An 18965-nucleotide genomic window follows, 5' to 3' on the forward strand; every position below is an offset into this window, starting at 1 on the left:
CCTTTATCTCTGGCCGGGCCTCCCATTCGCTCAGCAGCCTGTCTGTCAGCTGAGCGACAGGACACTATTGGGCCGAACTCCTGCCTGTCAACACCCGCCCCTGCTGGGCTCCGCCCCTCGTCCCTCCCCTCCCCTTCCCGGACACCTCGAGAGAGCGTTAAAACGGCCGTTTCAAGTCACCGGCAAAATTTACTTTTAGGTCCCGCCTACTCATATCTATGACAGATTCTGATTGGGCAATGTGAACGCCTCTTCTACACTGACTGGGCGGTTCGATGTCCATCAACTCTAAACATCCCGCCTATCCCTGTGCCGTAATCCTTAACTCAGGCGTTTGATTTGTCCGTGTTTCTAGGCGACCCCGCCCATTCCCACAGCGCCATCCAATCAAGCGCGGCTTCTCAAGCTCTAAGGCGGTATGAAAGCTCATAAACGGAGCGTGTGAAAGGACTGCCTTCATTGGTTGGTGCCTCTCGCCCCGCTATAGCTCTTCCGCCACCACCGTTCCGCAGAGCGAACCACGGCGCGGCGGCGGGGGGGAGGGAGGAGGAGGAGCAGCGTGGGCGGGCAAGAGCGAGCGGTGTTGGTTCGCGCCGTCTCCATGAGTGATGGGGCGGAGGAAGGCCTTTATTGCCCGGCATGCTGCGCGCGCTGTAGGTAGCTGCCTCCGCTCCGCGCTGGGGAGGGCGGGGGAGGAGGAGGGAGGCTGGTGCCCGATCCAAGATGGCGGTGCAGGAATCAGCTGCTCAGCTCTCAATGACTTTGAAGGTGCAGGAATACCCCACTCTCAAGGTGGGTGCCTGGCAAACAGGAGTAAGGCAGAGCCGCCTGCGTCCAGCTTGGGGAGCGCTGAGGGGAGCGGAGGGCTCTGCCTTAGTGGGGCTTCCCCGGCTCCCTTTCGCCTCTCGGAGTACCGCGGCGTCCGTGTCGTGTGTGTGGGGTTCCCCGCGGCCGCCCCCCCGCCTGTCGTCCGGCTGGAGCCACCGCGGCTTCTCCCCTCCTCCGCTTCTCGCTGTGGAGCGAGGGACGTGCCTGGAATACGGCGCTGAGGGGAAGGGGCAGGCCCCGAGCGCTGCGGGGTGGGGAGGAGGCAGGGCTGGGAGGGGGGGGCAGGTTGGGCTGAGGACCGTGGGTGCTGTGTGGTAGTGCGAGGGGTGCTGAGGGGAGGGAGGAGGGGGGGAGAACGGCCTTCCCTGCCTCCCCGAGGATGGAAAACGCGCGAAAAAAGGAGTGAATGTAGTGGAGGGGGGTGAAAAAAAGGCCTGTAGGGGTATATGAGCGACGTAATTACGGTCAGGCAAAGCTGTGCTGAGAGCATGGAGTGTTCCTGAGGGCGCTGTGCTGGTCTGAAGGACGGTGGCTTCTGGCCATCGGTGTGGTGAAGGGACTGAAGGACTTAAGGCTGAGCCTTGAGGTCATCGCTTCAGCAATGGTTGAGCTGGAAGGGTGATGATGCTTGTAGGAATCAGTGGAAACCTTTGTTTGGACACTGGTGGTGTGTGCAGGAGGTGTACCACTTTAATAGGTATGGCTGAGGGAGGCAGTTGAAAGGAGCTGTGGTGCAGAACAGTGATTTGGGCATCTCCCAGGACAGTGCATCAGCAGCTTTTTGTGTATAGGAGGTGGTTTGCAGCTAAACTTTGTGATGCTGAGATCATACTGCACCTTCACACAGTCAGTACTGTGTGCCTTGAGCAGTGTTTGTTTTGCACGCTTTTTGGCTGTGTTCTTCCTGTGCATGTCCTCATTCCCCACCCTCCCAGCTTTTAATTTGGTTCCAAGAAGCAGAAGAATGAAATCTTAATTCCCTTTTCTTTTTTACATGGAGAGGCATCTTTCCATCACTGTTTCCCTGATACTATCAATCTTGATTTCTAAAATGCATTTCGAGAGCACTCTAGCACTTTCCATGGCCACAGCAATGTGAAGGCCCTTAAAGTTAAGAAGATCGTTTTACAGCTGCATTTCAGACTTATTCCAGTTGTTATCGCAGCTCTGCTTGTTACATTCCTGAAAAATTACTGGCAGTGAGGATCAGGGAGTTCTTGTTTTCTTGGTTGTGACTTAAGACGAATTGTCAAGGTGCCAGCCATTTAAAAGCTGGAGAATGTGTTGGACTAATTCTTACATTCCCCCAAGCCTGCTTTTTTCTTGACAAATCTGAACAAAAATATACATTGAAGGATGGAATGTTGTTTGTAATGTTGGGAAGCTAAACAGTAAAAGAGTGAGATGCCCTTTAAATTTCCTAGGGAGGTTGGTGTTTATTGATCCTTCCCAGCACCCATTCAACTGCTGAGTTGTTTCTCTAATCCTTGGTAGCATTTTTTTTTTTTTTTTTTTTTGCTTAAAAAACCTGCCATAGTAATGTCTGCTCAAAGCTTTTCTTATGACCTCTTAAATGCTGTTAACCATGAGTCATGTATCAAAACAATTTAGTGGTGAAGGTGAAAAAGCAACGGGCAGAGACGATCACAGAAGGCTCAAGTATGCTGAAATATGTTGACAGCAAATTCCACTTTGTTTACTAAGAGGCAGGCAGGTGCCTAAAAGTTTCCACTGGACTGAGACCCTGTGGGGATTTGATTTTCAGTTTTGTGAAATGATGCACAGTCATTTGTGCTTTTAATTATGATCACCAATGCAGTGGCTTGAGATATTTCTCCTGGAGTTTTAGATACTGGTGATTTTTCCCTGATGTGAGGAAAATATAAAAGATTATAGACTTACATGTATGTCCTTCATGTTTTCTCCCACTAGCTTCTTCATGCCGACATCACTAGACAGTGGTTGTGTAATAGCTCTGCATTTGCTGTATGTTCTACACAGTGCCTTTCATGTGGAAGAATGCTTAAAACTGCAGAGGGACATCCCTTTGCCACTGCTGGATTGTGGCAGCTGCAGAAGTGGAAATGCTTCAGCTGTTCTTCAGCAGTTCAGCTGAGGAGGAGTAAACTGACTTCTTCAGATGAACCTAGAGAAGTTATTTAAGCATATAAAATAATGCTTGAGTATTTCCTCAGCGTGCCTCCTCCTTGTCAAGGACAAGAAGGCTGCCAGCTATTCTTCATTCGAAATGCTGTGGAATCTTTAAGGGGGGGGGGGGGGGGGAGAAAGCCTGCTGATCAAGAGTTTTGCAGGCTTCAGCTGGAGGATAGAACATGAAGGCTGGCAACTTAAAAATGAATGAATGCGAGCATTGTTATTGTGGTTCTTTGCTGAAACACTAATAAACAAGTGATGACAAGAAGCTCGATGGTTCATCTGTGTCCTTAGCAGTGAGAGTAATCACTAAACTGAACTAGCAAGCAAAATGGAATAGGACCCCAAAACTGTAAGGTCTTCCATCTTAAAGAAGGGGATGGTCATGTCATGATATTCTTGTTCACTGGCAACAGTTTAGGGTTAGCTGTGGTTTTTTAAAGCTATCTGCTTTAAAAAAAAAAACAGCTGGTCAAAATGAGAGTTGTGGAAGCACAGAATTCTTGAGCATCATCTCGATGCTGCTGATTGGCTTCTTTTGTTGGCAGCGGTGTTGGGGGAATACTGGCAGCAGACTTAATAAGATGTTAATTTCTCAAGGAAATACCATGTCTACCTGATCTTTTAATAGGGGAACAGATAACAGAACATATGTTGTTTCTGTCCTGACTTCACAGCATCGCTCCGACCGGCTGAGCTCAAAGTGGAGGCAGCTAGAGCAGGTTGCTCAGGGCATGTTCTGCTTGGTCTTGAAAATCTCAAAGATGGAGCCTCCAGCCTCCATGGGCAAATCTGTTCTAATGCTTGACCTCTGTTATGAATTTAAAACAAACAAACAAAAAATTGCTTACATGGAGTTGTTCTGTCTTCCATTTTCTGCCTATTGTCTTTATCTCTCATCATCTGATGAGATGTAGTCTGTCTCCATCTTCTTTCGTGTCCCCATCAGGTGTAGTGCACGTGGATTTGGTTTAGCAGGAGCCTTTTCTTCTCAAGGCTAAGCAGTCCTTGTTCTCTCAGCCTCTCTTCATATGTGAGATGCTCCAACCTGTTGGTAATCTGTGGCCTTTTTCTGTGCACACTGCTGTGTCCCTCCTATAGAGGAGGCCCAGAACTGATTACAGCATTCCAGATGAGCATAATTCATGTGGAAGGGAAGGCTCACCTTCCTTGCCCTGCTGGCCGTGCTGCTCTCGACACAGCTCAGGGGGCTGTTGGGCTTCTTTGCTCTAAAGGCCTCTTACTGTTGCACAGTCAGCTTGTCCACTCTGACTTCCAGGTTCTACTCTGCAAAGTTGCTTTCCAACCTGTTTGTCTCCAGTAGGTACTGCTGCATTTGGTGGTTTGTTCCCAAATGCAGGGTTTGACATTTCCCTCTGAACTCTGTGAGATTCTGTTTGCCCTTTTCTCCAGCCTTTGGGGTCCCTCTGAGCAGCAGCATGACCATCTGGCATCTGAGCAGCTTCAAGTTTTATATCAACTGCAGACTGTGAAGGTGCACGCTGAACCACCATGCGGAATCTTGAATGAAAATGGCAGATTACTCTGGTCGACTTTTTTTTCCTGCTAAGGCAGAAAAGTTTATTTCCACCTTTATACGCTTGATTGGAATTTATTTTTTTAATCGTAGCTTTGTAATTTGACGGAAGTATTCAGTGGTGCATGTCTGGCTTTGAATGTACAACAGCAGAAGTTGCTCAGTGAGAGAGGTACAGACAACACGAGGACAGAGGTAATACAGTTGGAATACCTAGTGCCCTTTCAGTGTATCTGCACAGCAAATTCATGGCAGTCGTTGATCAGTAAGTGGCTGAAATGCTCCTCAGATGGAAGGCTGAAGCTGGCTATAGTAGTCAATGAGCTCTGTGCTAATGTGGTGGGAGTGCTTGTATCTCACACTAAATCTGTCTTCAAAGTGGCTGCTGTGACTCACTCAGCACGCATTAAATATCCATACCAAGCATTAGTATGTTGCTGAACCATGCACTTCCTGTTTCAACACCTCATGCTTGCATGCCAGCAAACAGGCGTGACGCCTTGTGCTGCTGCTCTGCTGCACTCGGTGCAGTGTGTTTCTGCTCAGTGAGAAATCTGGTATTGGGACTGCAGAGGGAGTTTAACCTTGGAAAGCAGCGAGGGTAGGAGTTGGCTCCTGTGGGATTTGGTCTCTTTTCCACCCCTGTCCACTCCCTGTAAAATACAATTTGCAAGTGATCAGTGCAGGAGGAAAACACAGTTAAGGCAGCAAGGAGCCATGAGCTAGACATGTCGTTGGTTTTGGTGCTGGAAACTGTCATGGTAAGAAGAAACTTTCTGTGGGAGAAATGAATCCTTACTGGATGCTGGGGACTACCCAGTGCCAATTCTCTTTTCCTCTTCCATCTTTCATTTCAGTAGTTCCTGTATTAAGCAGCATGACGGTGCACCTTAGAGCCTGTAAGCTTAGGGAAGCAGTTGTCACAGGTGGGTGTTTTTAAAAGGGCTCACTGGCAAAATCCATCAATCCTTGTCAGCTTCAGAAGCTGCCTTCATTATGTGTTTGGTCTCCCGTAATGAACAGCCCGAGATGCGCCTTACAGAAGTATTTGCTCATACAGAATGTGGAATATGCTGTATCAGTGGCTACTTAATCCAATCTGACGTATGTTATTGCCTATTTCAGTAAACCAAGGTTTTGTTGTCAGGATATCTTTATCATGGTACCCAATAATAGAACTGTTTCACATCCCACACTTGGTTCACTTCAGCTTTGATTTTGAGCACTCTGGGTGTTGCCTTGTATAAGCTGCAGTGAGCACTGAAGTAACACAGGTAATCTTATTGAGTAGACCTTTGGTTGTTCGTGTTTCCTGATAGAGGTCTGCTGAGCCAATAATCCTTAATTATACGTTAGGTGCAATGCTGTCTCTTCAGCTGGAGTTGGTTATTTTGGGAGCAGTCAGGCCAAAGAGAGGATTCCCAGCCTAAAGGCTCATGGCTGTGCAAACGTGGAGGAGGACAGTGGCAACTGCTTTTATTTAAACAGGTGATGCTGGATTAAAATGAACAAATGTTTGGAGAATAAAGGAGGATTTAACCAGAGAAAGGAACTTGCTTACGGTGTGGATCTGCTGTATGGTCTTATCCCGTTGGCTGCTGCTTTAGGCAGGGAGGAATGCTTCATTTCCCCTCCTAAAAGGAGGAGAGCAAAGAGCGTTCCTATGAGGTGTGGTTTAAGATAGAGGCTGTAAACCAGTGTTGTGGGAAGTCTGTGCCCATAGTGTGGCTCGAGGCAGGACTCTGCACGTGGCTGTCAACCTTGCATTGGGATGCAGGTCGGTTCTGGCTGACCATACTGCAGCTTCGTAAAGCATTTGCTTGAACTTATTGGAGATCTTACACAAAAGCTGCTTACTTACTTAATGAACAGGTACTGATATACACTACTAGCAGCTTGTACAAGTGGATAATATTTGGGATAATTGCTGCTGCTTAATAAATGTGTAGCAGAGGAACAGTCTAAGATCTTTCACTGTTAACTCTTTAGTGTTTTGAAGTAGCAGCTTCAAATATTGTGGTGATGTTTTCTTTGGCACTTTTAACTAAGAACTGTTTGGTTTTATACTGCAAAAAAAAAAAAAAAAAAATTATTTCTAAAAAAAATCCAAATGATCTACAGCTGCATTTAAGGATTGTGAAATTATTTTTTCTCTTTTGATCCGTATCTTTAAGAATTCATATTCACACTTGTAACTAATTCAGCCTAAGTCTAGCCATTATTCCAAGCCTCTCATTTTGGATATATGTTACTTCTCCTTTCTTTTAATTTTCTTTTAATTTTCTAATTTTGCCTAGGAACAGGAAGAAATATCACTACAAGGGGTAATAAAGGCATTGATAAGAGCTATGAATCAGAATAATTCATTCTGTGAATAAGTGATGATATAATTTACATTTTGGATGAGTTGAGTTAGAAGTAAGGATGCCAATTCAGCTCTAGAATTATCTAAGAGCTGGAGGAAGAAATAAAAAGGAAAAAAAAAAAACATTAAGAGTTTCAGTGATTCTGCATAGAAATGTTTATGTGCTGCTGGCTCAACTGGGAACTTGCTACAGTTTAGTGTTCTCTGCTTCAAGTTTGAAATGGCACCACACGTAATAATTTTTGTTGATAGTAAGCAAGGTGAAGGAATTCAGTATCAAGGAAGCATCTTAAAGCTCAAAAGTATTTCCTCACTCTGTTTACCTCCTTCTGATATTGCTTATTTTCAAACTTTAGGAGATGATTCTTTTCTCTTCCATGTTCCTGTTCCTCCTCTTTCCCCTTGCATAAAGTAAGACTAAGTTGGCTTTGCTTCTGTGTTTGTTTGCTTTTGTTTGAGATCATTTAATCAGCCTTGCTTTCTTTTCCCTACTTATCTATGGCTTGACTTAATTTCATACACAAGCACAGTACACTGCATTTGAAAAAACTTATTTATACCACAGAAAATCTTCTGTTGGGTTGACTTAAAGATGTGTAAATTCATACAACCCTCTGGTGCTTTGCAGGTGTTATAAGCTAACACAGTTGAGAGGAAGCATGTCACTTTTCTGACCCTTGAAAGGAGAGCATAGCTCTGTAATGGTTTCCCCCATCTCATCTGGTAGGACTCTTATTTTATTTTTCTTGAATCTTCCTTTTCTTTGTCCTTCCCACCAGTTACCCAACTTGATGTACCTGAAAAGAGTTTTAAAAATCTGTTGCAAATTCCTTCCTGCCCAAGGCTGGGTTCGCTGGAAGAGATACGCTGTGTAGGTCTTTCTGTACTTACACAATTCTTTTTTCACTCTTTGTGGCCAGAAGTTTTACTGGCTTTCAGCTGGGAGGCATTAATGTTAAAGGAGGATGATTCATACAGACATCACTAAAGTTGGGATTTATAGCTAAAGTTCTCTGCGTGAGTTAGTACTGCTATCAAGCTGGACCTGGTTATCTTTCCATCAAATAGAGGAATGGATTATTCTTCTACAAAAATTTTAAACCTATGTAAAAGATGTTGTCTGTGCTTAGTTTTTTTGTGGAAAAACAAGTTTGTTTTTAGAAAATAAACCTTAGAGAATCCGTGTTAGCTGAAGGCTAGAGATTGATTGGTGGCTTTCACTCTTTCATTTGGAAGTGCTTCCACGTAATTCTTCCTTCCATTGTGATGACGTTTTTGAAGTATCATTCTTGCTGTATAATTTCCAGTAGTTGAATGATAGCTGCAATTTAAGTAGTTTTTATATGCAATCACTGTGGAATAGGAATGATCTTTTTAATGTTCTGGTCAGGCAGATTGGTTGGTTTTAATTTCTGCTATTATGTGGAACTCTTCAGGCTTGAATCAGTTCAAGTGAAGAAGGAATTCAGTCTGTAGGATGTGAGCAGAACAGTTTGAGAACTGGAGTTCAAAGGCTCAGGACTTGAGGGGGGATAAAGGCTCGTTTCTACTCTGACTTAGATTTTTTTCATACAATCCTGTATCCATGGCTTTCTGGAAACTCTCTACTAAATGCATTTGACACTTCTTCCTGAAGTACTGAGGTGTTTTGTTTTGTTTTTTTGTGGGACAGTTGTGACAAAGTAGAAGGATGTGTTTCAATGATTCTGCTTCCTTAAGGAAATTTTTGTGAGTTGTAAGTGTAATTGATTTCCCCTTCCATCTAGCAGCTTATTGATGGGCAGAAACTATTCTTCCTGATAAAGCAGCTCCTAAGGTCCTAATAAAGTAGCTCCCTATTAGTTAATAGGGCCAAAAAATGAGAGTCAGCCCATGCAAAAATCCTGGGTTTCTGTAATCTTTTAAAAATAAAGGTAGAAGTTGCGGGGGGGGGGGAGGGGAGGGGGGGAGGGGGGTGGATGACACTTTGCTAATTAGTATTCTAGAATGCTTTTAGTAGGTATCGCTTACCAGGAACTCTTGAAAGAAAGAAGCTTTTAACTGGATTGGTAATTGGGCAGAAGAGAGGAAATAAACATGAAGGTTTAGTAGCCAGCCTTGCACAGAATAAAGTTAATATTAGTGTTCTGCTCTAGTCTCTGCTAGAACTGCTGATATTTGACTTGAACAGCTTGGAACAGAGAACAAGTACTGAGTTGATTCCATTTCCCTGATGATACAGAGGTAATTATAGCATTATAGATGCAAACTAAGTGTGAGGCATTTGACAAGAGATGGTAGAGGTATTAAAATAAGTGAAATTGAGTGTAGGTAAATGTTTGTTACAGTTGTTTGAGATTGTGTGAGGAAAAATGATTTTATATGTAAAATAAAAGATTCTGAAGTCTTCATTATTGCTTAGTGAGATTTAAGGATTATAGCGAATGTTCTGTGAACAGTCCACAAGATCAAGTTAAGTGTTTAGAAAGGGAGAAAAATTAAGAGACTGATTTTTTTGTAGTGGTAAAAATGCATGGTATCATTCTTAGAATGACTTTCTTCCTTGGCTCATCTTGAAGAAAGATGCAGTGAAGCTGGAAAATGTCCACAGAAGGGAAAGAATGAGTAGAGATGTGGACGGCTGTCTTCAAAGAATGGAGAGCATCTTCAGTCTCAAGAGACAGCATGAGGGTCATGGGGATGGTGAACGTGCTTTTCTGTTCCAAAGGAACTGAATGGTTTCAAATGAGGCTAGTAAATGATAAATGAAAACCAACAAGTGTTTCTTCACACAGTGCATGAAACAGTGAAATGCCTCACTGTAGGATGTTGCACTGCTGAAATTCTGCAGGTCAAGAACAACCAGAAGAGCTCATGGATGATAACCTGTGGTGTTTGTACTGTAAAACTCCCACCTCTTGTTCAGATAGTCTTAAGAGACCATTTGGGATTAGTAAATTCTTGCCTTTTCAAGTGCTGATGCTGTCAGATGAAGCACAGTTACAGAGGGACTTCTGGTCTCACCTGCTGTGGCCACTCATATCTCCATATGACACTTGTCAACTATGCCTCCCTCCTCTTTACTGTAACTCTGGGAAGCTCTTATCTATGTCACTCATGTTTAGGTAGCAGAAGACTGCTGTCAGGCCGTGCCCCTCCCTGCTTCCTGTAGCCTTCTCTTCTACAGGTGAAACAGGTCTGCCTCTCTTAGTCTCTTGATTTCATGTCCTCCTGCTGTACTCATCTATATGGAATGGTGAAGGGCCCTGAAAAACAGCCTTAATATTCTAAATGAGTATGCTGGAGTTCTGAGCATAGAGAATAATCATTCCTCTCAAACCTCTGTCTTCAGTGTTGCTAATGCAGCCCAGTATGTGGTAAACTTTCTGTGCCTCAGGAGTCTGTTACTTATTCCAGTCCTGCCTGTCATCCATCAGGACCTCTGCATCATTTTCTTCGGAGGTAGTGCTAGCCAGTTATTCTGCAGCCTCTGCTAATCTATGGAACTGTTCTGTGCAAGGTGCAGGGCTCTGGTTTTTGACTTATTGAATTTCATGAAGCTTTTAGTGCATTTCTCCAGCTTGTCAGACTTTTTCTTATATCAGCTCTACCATCCAGCATTGCTGAGCACTCTGGCTGTTTGTTGTCCTCCATGAGCCTGTGGATTCTGTCCTATTATGCAGATCAGTGATGAAGACGTTTATATGGGAGCTGATAGCAGTCCTTGGGAGTCAGATACTGTAAGTCATCAGGTGGATTTTCAATCACTGATCATTGTTGTTTGAGCCTGGCTGTCCAGTCAGTCTCAAACCCAGGTTATATTCCACTCATTCAGCCTGCATCTCTCTAGTCTGGCTACAAAGAAAGTGAAAGACCACGTTTTTCACGTTCTCTCTTTTGGAAGAGATGCAATAAATGTGCCCTTCTGTAGTCACTGAGGACTTTCTTTGTTTGCCATGATGTTTCAGAGAGGTGGTAACAGCTTTGCAGTGTCATTTTCTCCTTTCCTTAAGCCTACTTAGTGTTCTATGCATCCAACTCCCCTGCCCTGACCAGTTGCTTGGTACAGGAGTTGAAAGGTTTGGGAGAAAACCTGGAAAGTGGAGACAGTGGCAGCATTTACTGCTGAGGCTTTACTGTCCTTTGTTGCTAAGGCACACTTTCAGCTTGATGCTTTTCTTCATGTTCATTATTCTGCTGATCTGTCTGTAAAGCCTTTGTCACTTAAACTGCTTATTAGTGGAACTGCAGCTGAATAAAATGGATGTCTGTTTACCATGATGATAGGGAGCGCTGCATTTCTAGTTGTGACTCAACCTGCTTTTTGTTGTGGCTGGGTTAGTGTAACACCTTTGCAAAAATCATTTTGCCATAGTTATTTTATTTTAATTTCATACATAAAAGGTTCTGTATTTGGGAGAAAGTATGTTTGGAAACCCCAGTGCCTAATGAAAGAGGAGTGACTGACTGTCGTGGAAGCTGTGGGTTTGCTGAACAGCCAAAGCATTACAAGGTTCTCAAGATGTCATTAAGCTGCTTAGTGGAATTCCAGGTGCTAAAAGTGGCAAAGTCCAGGCTGCTTCTCTGACTCCCACTGATGTTAAATACTTCTGAGGCAGTGGAGATCTTGAAGCTTTGATCGCTATAATCATGGAACTTCTGTGAGGGTGAAAATGATATGCGTTCCAGTCCTGTAATGCTGAAGACTGAAGATGGTATCTCCTTATGGCATGTGTTGTTTTTTTGTAAGTCAGTTTTCACTGAAGCTATGGAGAAGTTTGGCTTGAGGTAAATCTTTGTGGGCAGTCTGTTTCTATATTTCTGATTTATGGGTAGAGTACTAAATATGTGCATGTAGGTGCATTTAGAAGAAAATTAAAGAATCTCATTTAAATGTTGTATAGAGGATTGCTTGTTTTGACTTAATGATGTTGTTCGTATTTCTGCATTGATTCTTCTAAAATCTGATAGTAAACAGTTGAGAAATGTATACAGTCTGCTAACCATCAGGATACAATATATGCAAGCATTTAATACTTGCTGTTTCTCCTTAGTTTCGTTACACGTTTAGAAAATGTCGAGAAAATGGCCTCATTTAGTAAAGGAATGGCTTCTTCCAAAGTGTAGTTTGATGGAAATTGTATTTAGTAGTTAATTTCAAATTCAGCCGTCAGTATATTTAAGGGTATTTCAAGTGCTATATTAAATCTATTGTTCAACAGTCCTAGCCACTGCTCCTACACGATTTGAGAATCAATCTAATCAGACTGAAACCATTATTTTTAGCCTTAATCAGTCTTGCCCTAGCACCTTATGTACATATATGGGTGAAGGCACGGCAGTTAATGCTGCAGTGGAGTTTAAGTATAAGCTTAAAGCTGCTGCTGTATGTTCTTAGCTGTGTTTTTCATCTGAGTGGAAGGAAAAGAGAACAAGTCAGGTGTAGCTCTCAGGGTTTTCTTTCCACCTCTTCTTCTGATTTCAGCTTTAAGACCCGGAAGAGTTCTCTCCTAGGATTGTCTCCAGAGCTACAAGTGCTTGTGCTGTCCCAGAACATGCTCTGCCAAAGCTTTCTGGCTTGCTTTGCTCACACTGCAGAGTGAAGTAATGGCTGCAATGAAGAAAACACTTGGATCAGATTATTCAGTTATGTCTGCCTCTCTGTTAGTACTTAGCACCTAGAAGCAGTTGTGTGCACAAGTCTCCAGCCAAGCGGGCTGTCCTTAATGCTTCAGTAGGAAAATCTGGATCTTGGAAAAACTTATTTCCGTGACTTTATCCATTGTGTAGGTTGTTGTAACTTCGATCTTCGGAGGAGTTGGAATTAAGTTGGACTTGTTTTAGTGCATGCTTCTCTTGGATGGTGTATCTGCAGCTGTGAAAGTTGATGAGGAAATGATGCAGAACTGATTTAGTGACACTGAACTCACACATGCTGCCTGCAAATTTTGATCCTTTTTGTCCTTTTGTGTGCTTGTAAGTGTAATGTATATTTTCCAGCTTCAGTGAGTAGGACAAGTTGGTATTGAGCTTTTTCCAAAATACATTCTTGTCAGCTCTTGCAGCTTTGTTTCAAACTGTTTGATGTTTAGTAGTGTTTTCCTTTTTATTTTCTCTTAAAGTAGTGATTTTAAATCAGGCTGAGCTCTGTAAACCAGTTGCCCTGATTAGGGATAGCTGTTTCATCCAGGTTTGGTCATGGAAAGATAGGGGCAGTAAAAGTGTTATGTCTCTGGTAGTCTGTAGCAGCTTGGTTACTTTTTTTTTCCATTTACTTTTAGTATTGGAGTAAATTGTAAACTTACTGATGTAATGCCTGTAGCCTTTTGAAGAGTTCTGTGGTTTCAGGCTGCAGGTAACAACAGGACAAGTGGTCAAGATTGAGCAGTTGTACAAGTATGTTCTTTTACTTGTAGTCATTTCCCTTGATATGTTAAATTGTTTAGAAATATCTGTATCTAATTCTAGAGGATATGGTAAAATTATTCAGCTCTTAGCCTTTTCCACATCAGATTGTAAAAATCTTTGACATGGAGGATGGGGAATGGATAAAACAGGAATCAAAGACCTATTGTACCTTGACACAATATAAATGTGTAAGGATGTCAGCTGAAATTGAAAGTCCAGTTGTTCTAAATGTCATAGGAACACAGAGCGTGCCAGAAACTTGTGTGCAGCGGAGACAGAGGATGGGAAACGGGAAGTGTTATTGCTCTTGTATGCTGCAAAGAAACTCAGGAAAAGGGAGCTTAAGGGTAAGGCTTTCAAGGGTAAGGGTAAGTGTCTTCAGAATTAAACAAAACCACTTTTGATAGTCAAAGGTACCTCAAACTTCTGCGGGTGTTGACTGAAGCATGTCTTCAGTGTGGTGTGGAAAGGTGATGGGCAAAATGCTTGCAGAAAGTAAACCCAGTAAATACAGGTAACTGAAGAAAATGTATTTTTTAATGAGTAGTAAGAATAGGGGGGTGGGAGTGGGGGGATCAAGGAAGGTACTGTCAGAGTGTTGTTTGGCATTAAGCTGTGAAGCTGGAAACAAGGTTTTCTACTATGAAATGTGTTCAAAACCACGTGCCCCTATGCAACGCATGGTGTCTGCAGAGGAGCTCTGAAACTATTGATTTATTTTTGTGGAAGTCAGGAAGGTGAGGGCTAAAGATGGATCATGATGGAGGCAAGCCTTTTGTGGTGTTTTATTTCACATAGTTTCAGCTTGGGGGATTGTGGTGCTGGGATTTTTTTTTTTTTCAGGAGTGTTACAGGGAAAAATAGTGCTTCATAGTGGTACTTCCCATGGTAAAGGTTTGTTCTGTCTTTTGGGTCTCTGAGGTGGCAAAAAAGCGCTGCAGTGAAGTGAAACACTGAAGTGTTTCTGACAGGAGGAGAAGTCCTGTGGTACCTTATCAATAAGGTTACCAATGTAACCTTATTGTTACACTCCCACAGCAAATAAGATCCACCTGTTACAGGTTGTGTGAAGTCTTAGGAAGCTCCTCTTCCTTATGCTGAGCCTGAGCTGTTTCTCAGTGCATTTCTGATTGTGAACTGCAGTGCTTGTGCTGTGTCATTGTTCCCTAGAGCCTGGGAAGAGATGGACCCTGGGGATACTTTCTTGCATGCAGATGATTAGAAGGAAGAAAATGGATTCGCAGACTTGATAAAATGTGATTAGCAATGATAAAACTGGAGGGATTTGTGATACACATGATATGTACCAAACAGAACTCTGATTTACATTTCCTGTTTTATCTTCAGTCACAAGTCTGGTGGTTAGTGAAGTTATGCCTTTCGTCAGCAGTAAGCAATCAGGATTATAGTAATGACCCAAAGGACATCTTCAAGATAAGATGCAGATGAGTTGTGTGCAGCAGCAGAATGTTTAGTTCTAGAGGTACTGTTACCATTGGAGCTCTGAAGTAACAGAGCAGTTCTAACAACTTTGAGTTGCTTGTGCTCGCTGTAATGGAAGCGTCGTGATGGAGAACTGCTGAACGCTGTTTTGTCCAATTCTTTTAGTCCCATAAAATTTGAGCAGGCTGTACGTTACTTCCATTTGTGCTTTTACCTGCTATCAACAGCAGTTTTGATATGAATGTTTTGTAAACACATGGGACAAATAAGAGGACAAAAGACTTCCAAGAGCAATTAGTCTTTAAACCAAGGTATGGAATTTTAAAGTGATTGGCTGAACTGAGTCATATGGAATAGGCTTTTTCACTGAAGGGAAACTTAATTGGATGAAGTTTCCCTTAGCATTATATTCATAGCAGATCTAGTATTGAAAGTGGTCTTAAGTAGTCTTTTGTGTAGAAGCAACTAGTATATCTATTGCATTTCCTGATAACTATTGATGTATCATCTCTAACCGTTTCAGGAGTCAATATGCATAACATATAGTTTTTCAGAATGTAATTTGCAGTTATCTTGTGAACTCCTGCTGGAAAGAAATAACCCATCAAAATCCTGTTCTGAAGGGTGGTCTCTTGATTGTTTAATTATAGCTTTCCTTTTAACACACATCTCCTTGCTTTCTGTTTTCATTGGTGCTTGCTACAGTCAAGGCAGGATAAGTGACATGGGTATCAGAAAATCTCCAAGCTTATTTCCTGTCACTGTTTTTCATGATCTTTGAAGTGTGTTAGCACTATGCTAAGAGCTTAAATAAGGGCTTTGAAATGAAAACTCAGGTCATTAACTAAACTTGATAGAAGTTTAACTAACTAGAAGACCTGACTTTTTTTAAATACAGAAATCCTAATGACTTTGTGTTTCTCGTTCAGGTGCCATATGAAACACTGAACAAACGGTTTCGAGCTGCGCAGAAAAACATTGATCGAGAGACAAGTCACGTTACGATGGTCGTGGCAGAGCTGGAGAAGACACTGAGCAGTTGTCCTGCTGTGGATTCTGTTGTTAGTCTCCTAGATGGAGTAGTTGAGAAACTCAGCGTGCTGAAAAGAAAGGTAAGAGGTGTTCTACTGGTTACTGTTTTGTCTTTGCAAAGTTTGTCGAGTGTCTTTCTGCAATGCTGTCTGCTTTGATTTGTTTCTCAAGGTATGCACTTAAGCAAAGAGTATAGAATGCGCAGGGAAACCTAAGAATGTGCTGAACCTTGCTTCACTGCACTTATGAACAGTGTTATAACTGAAAAATGGAGAAGTAAAATTCATGTGTTAATAGTCTTGAAAATCAATTTCTCTGCATACAGAAAAGAAAGAGCAGCAGAATGAATTTTTGTATCAATTCCTGCTCACTTAATAGAAAAATTTGTGCAGTTGCTTTCATTTATCACTTGAGGATAGTCAAGTCAAAGAGGAGACTGGAAAACAGGAGACTGGATGTTGTACACAGTGCTGAGGATTCATTACAGAGGAAAGTGAGAGGTGTTCTGGGTTGGAGACTTGAATGTTTCTTGTAGACAGTGAACCAGCAGGTTAGAAAGTTCCTTGGGAGTATTGCTAGAAGCATTTTAAACCAGGTTCAGCAAAGTAACACTTCTAACTGCTAAACTAGAATGCTTGTCTGAAATGCATCCAGACTTTTGTGCTTATACTGCATATTTCCAAAAAGAATGAGTTATAAATATATGTGGAATAGTGCATCTATGTTTTGGGTGGGAATATTACTCATCCTGAAATTCATCAGAAAATTACTTGACATATATATTGCAGAAGAATGAAAATAGCTCTCTTGGCATTAGAGCAGTGCTTCTCTAAAAATAAGCAAATGTTAGTGAAGGCATTTCATTAAAACTTAAATGAAGTAGCAAACAGATATAGATCTTGAGACTATTAAGTGAAGCATCAAAATACTTCAGAGGTTTGTAATGTAAAAGCAACACTGTCATGTGCTGGTTTGGAGTTTTCTACTTTAGCAGTTATTTAGGCATTGAAATAGCTGAGCTGCAAAACCCTTCATAAATCTAATTGTTGTATTTTCATCTTTGGTTTGTGAGACTTCAAGAGGCTTTAAAAGAAGTGGATTTTTTTCACTTGCATACAGAAAGAAATTACAGTTTCTGAAAGAGGTGTTAGATTTTTTGCTTATAGGTTTGCAGTAATGATGTGGAGGAGTAAGTTATTTACTTGTTAAATCTGCTGACTTTGGGAGTGTGTCTGGAGGGACTGTGGAGTGCTTTGGGTCTGAGGCTTCATTGTAATGGCTCGTTTTTTTTAACTGCTTTGAGAGCCTGTGGGAAATCTTGCATCTTCTCAGGAAGGACAACAGGCAAAAAATAAATGGCTGTTAACCAACAGTGAGTCTCCTGAAATAAAGATCCTGCTTCTGCTGAAGATTCCAACTGTCTTCTCTGTAATCCCTGCCAGGAGCAAAAATGATTGTTTTCTTTAGGGCCTTTGGATGCAAGTGGGATCTCTGCTTCCTTCTGTGTTTAGACAGGGATCTGATGAACTGCTGAGATGGCCGTAATAGAACTGGATGGATCTTTTACTTAGCACCTTCCTCCCTCTTAAAAAGGAGCTTTTCAGCACAGTGGGTTTCTTGGGCTCTGAAAATGATCCTGGAGCAGCTTAGGCCTTTGTTTTTTCATTTTTATCCTTTTTTTTTTTTTTTTTTTTTTTAATATGCTTGCTCCTTCAAGTTTTATTAATGTCCAGCAGGGCAAGTCCAGATAGATTAAAGAGAGTTTTGAAGATTATCTAGTGTTTGTCTGCATTAGAAGGATCAAAAGAAGCCAGAACAGCAAAAGCTGAATAAATCCAGGTACAAAACTATATGAAGTGAGCCCTTTGAAATGAGAACAGGTTCAACCTTTATGCTTGGTTGCCCTGAGTTCTCCTTGTTGTATTCAGAATAATTCTTGTGGTTGTCTTCACATCTGATAATGCTGCAGACTTCTGAGAAGTGAAAGTATGTTTTGGGTATGTTTTGGTTTGTTTGTTTACTTGCTGGAAAGGGGGGGAGGAGGGGGAACCTCTAACATAAATGAAATACTGATCTCCAGACTATGTTACAAAATAAAACTGAATTTATTAATATAAATTTCTGCAAGCTCGGTTATTTTTATGAATTACAGCAAAACATCTTGTATAGTGACTGGTGTTTTAGATGGAAGCTTGTAGGTGAACATATGTTGTAGAAATGATTAGAATCAACCTGTGCTTCTGCAGCTGAAGGTGTCAGCTGGGGTTGACATTGTAGCCTGGCTGCATAACTTGAGTACTTCGAAGGGAGCCATGCCAGTGTGGAGCATGATGTAGGCTGCCTAAAGTTACCCAGGTTTTTTGGTCTGTGTCTGGATGAGAGAACTTCATGGTATTTCCTGTTCCTGTAGCCATGGAGGTACTCAAACACAAAGCCAGCAAGCTTAAATTACCCCAGGTAAAGTAGCCCAACTTGAAACTGCATTGCTGGTGAGATATCACAGATAGCTTCCATCTTCTACCTTTCCTAGTTTGCTTTTACCTTAGCAAGCATATAAAAGTACTGCAAGCATTCTTGTGTTCTGTTGACAACTATGGGTCATGTCTGACAGGTGCTGTATATGGAGTCAGCAAGTTTTAAATTACAGATACAACTGTAGTAAAATTGCCTGGTAAAACTTGAACCATTAGTAGTCGACTATGGAACTTCAAGGCTGAATCAGAACAAGCTTGACCACAATATTTGGTGGTTTTAATAATAAAATGATTAATAATAAAGTTTCAACTCTTTGAAAGGGTTGATAACTGCAGGACAAGAAGAAATGGTTTGAAGTTGAGGGAGGGAAGAGTTAGGTTGGGTGTCAGGGGGAAATTCTTTACAGAGAGAGCGGTGAGGTGCTGGAACAGCTGCCCAGAGAGGCTGTGGATGCCCCATCCCTGGAGGTGTTCAAGGCCTGATTGGATGGGGCCCTGGGCAGCCTGGTCTAGTATTAAATGTGGAGGTTGGTGCCCTGCCTGTGGCAGGGGGTTGGAGATTCATGATCCTTGAGGTCCCTTCCAACCCTGGCCATTCTGTGATTCTGATATGGGAATACTGCTGTCTCTTTTGCACTAGGCATGCCAATATGTGAATTTAAGTGTTGGAGTAGAATAATTTCTGTTGCAAGGGACATAAATAGAACAACTCCAAGTGTTGTTGTTCTTCCTTTGGATACATTTA

General features: G+C 42.1%; 1 protein-coding gene across 3 annotated transcripts in view; it reads left to right on the forward strand.

Moving 5' to 3' along the window:
- Window positions 1-565: 565 nt before the first annotated feature.
- The window catches only part of MAEA (macrophage erythroblast attacher, E3 ubiquitin ligase), a 46979-nt gene continuing 28579 nt past the window's right edge, over window positions 566-18965 (forward strand). Inside the window, exons 1-3 of one of the 3 annotated variants that reach the window (XM_042812309.1) lie at window positions 719-792; window positions 7513-7607; window positions 15644-15826. In XM_042812309.1, coding sequence (XP_042668243.1) covers window positions 15719-15826 — 108 coding nt within the window. In that variant the 5' untranslated portion in view covers window positions 719-792; window positions 7513-7607; window positions 15644-15718. The other 2 variants (XM_042812307.1, XM_042812306.1) reach the window with 2 other exon arrangements.

Source organism: Centrocercus urophasianus, unplaced genomic scaffold (assembly GCF_019232065.1).
Source record: "Centrocercus urophasianus isolate 14NV4802_14NV808 unplaced genomic scaffold, USGS_Curo_1.0 seq_13, whole genome shotgun sequence".
Taxonomy (NCBI): Eukaryota; Metazoa; Chordata; class Aves; order Galliformes; family Phasianidae; genus Centrocercus; species Centrocercus urophasianus.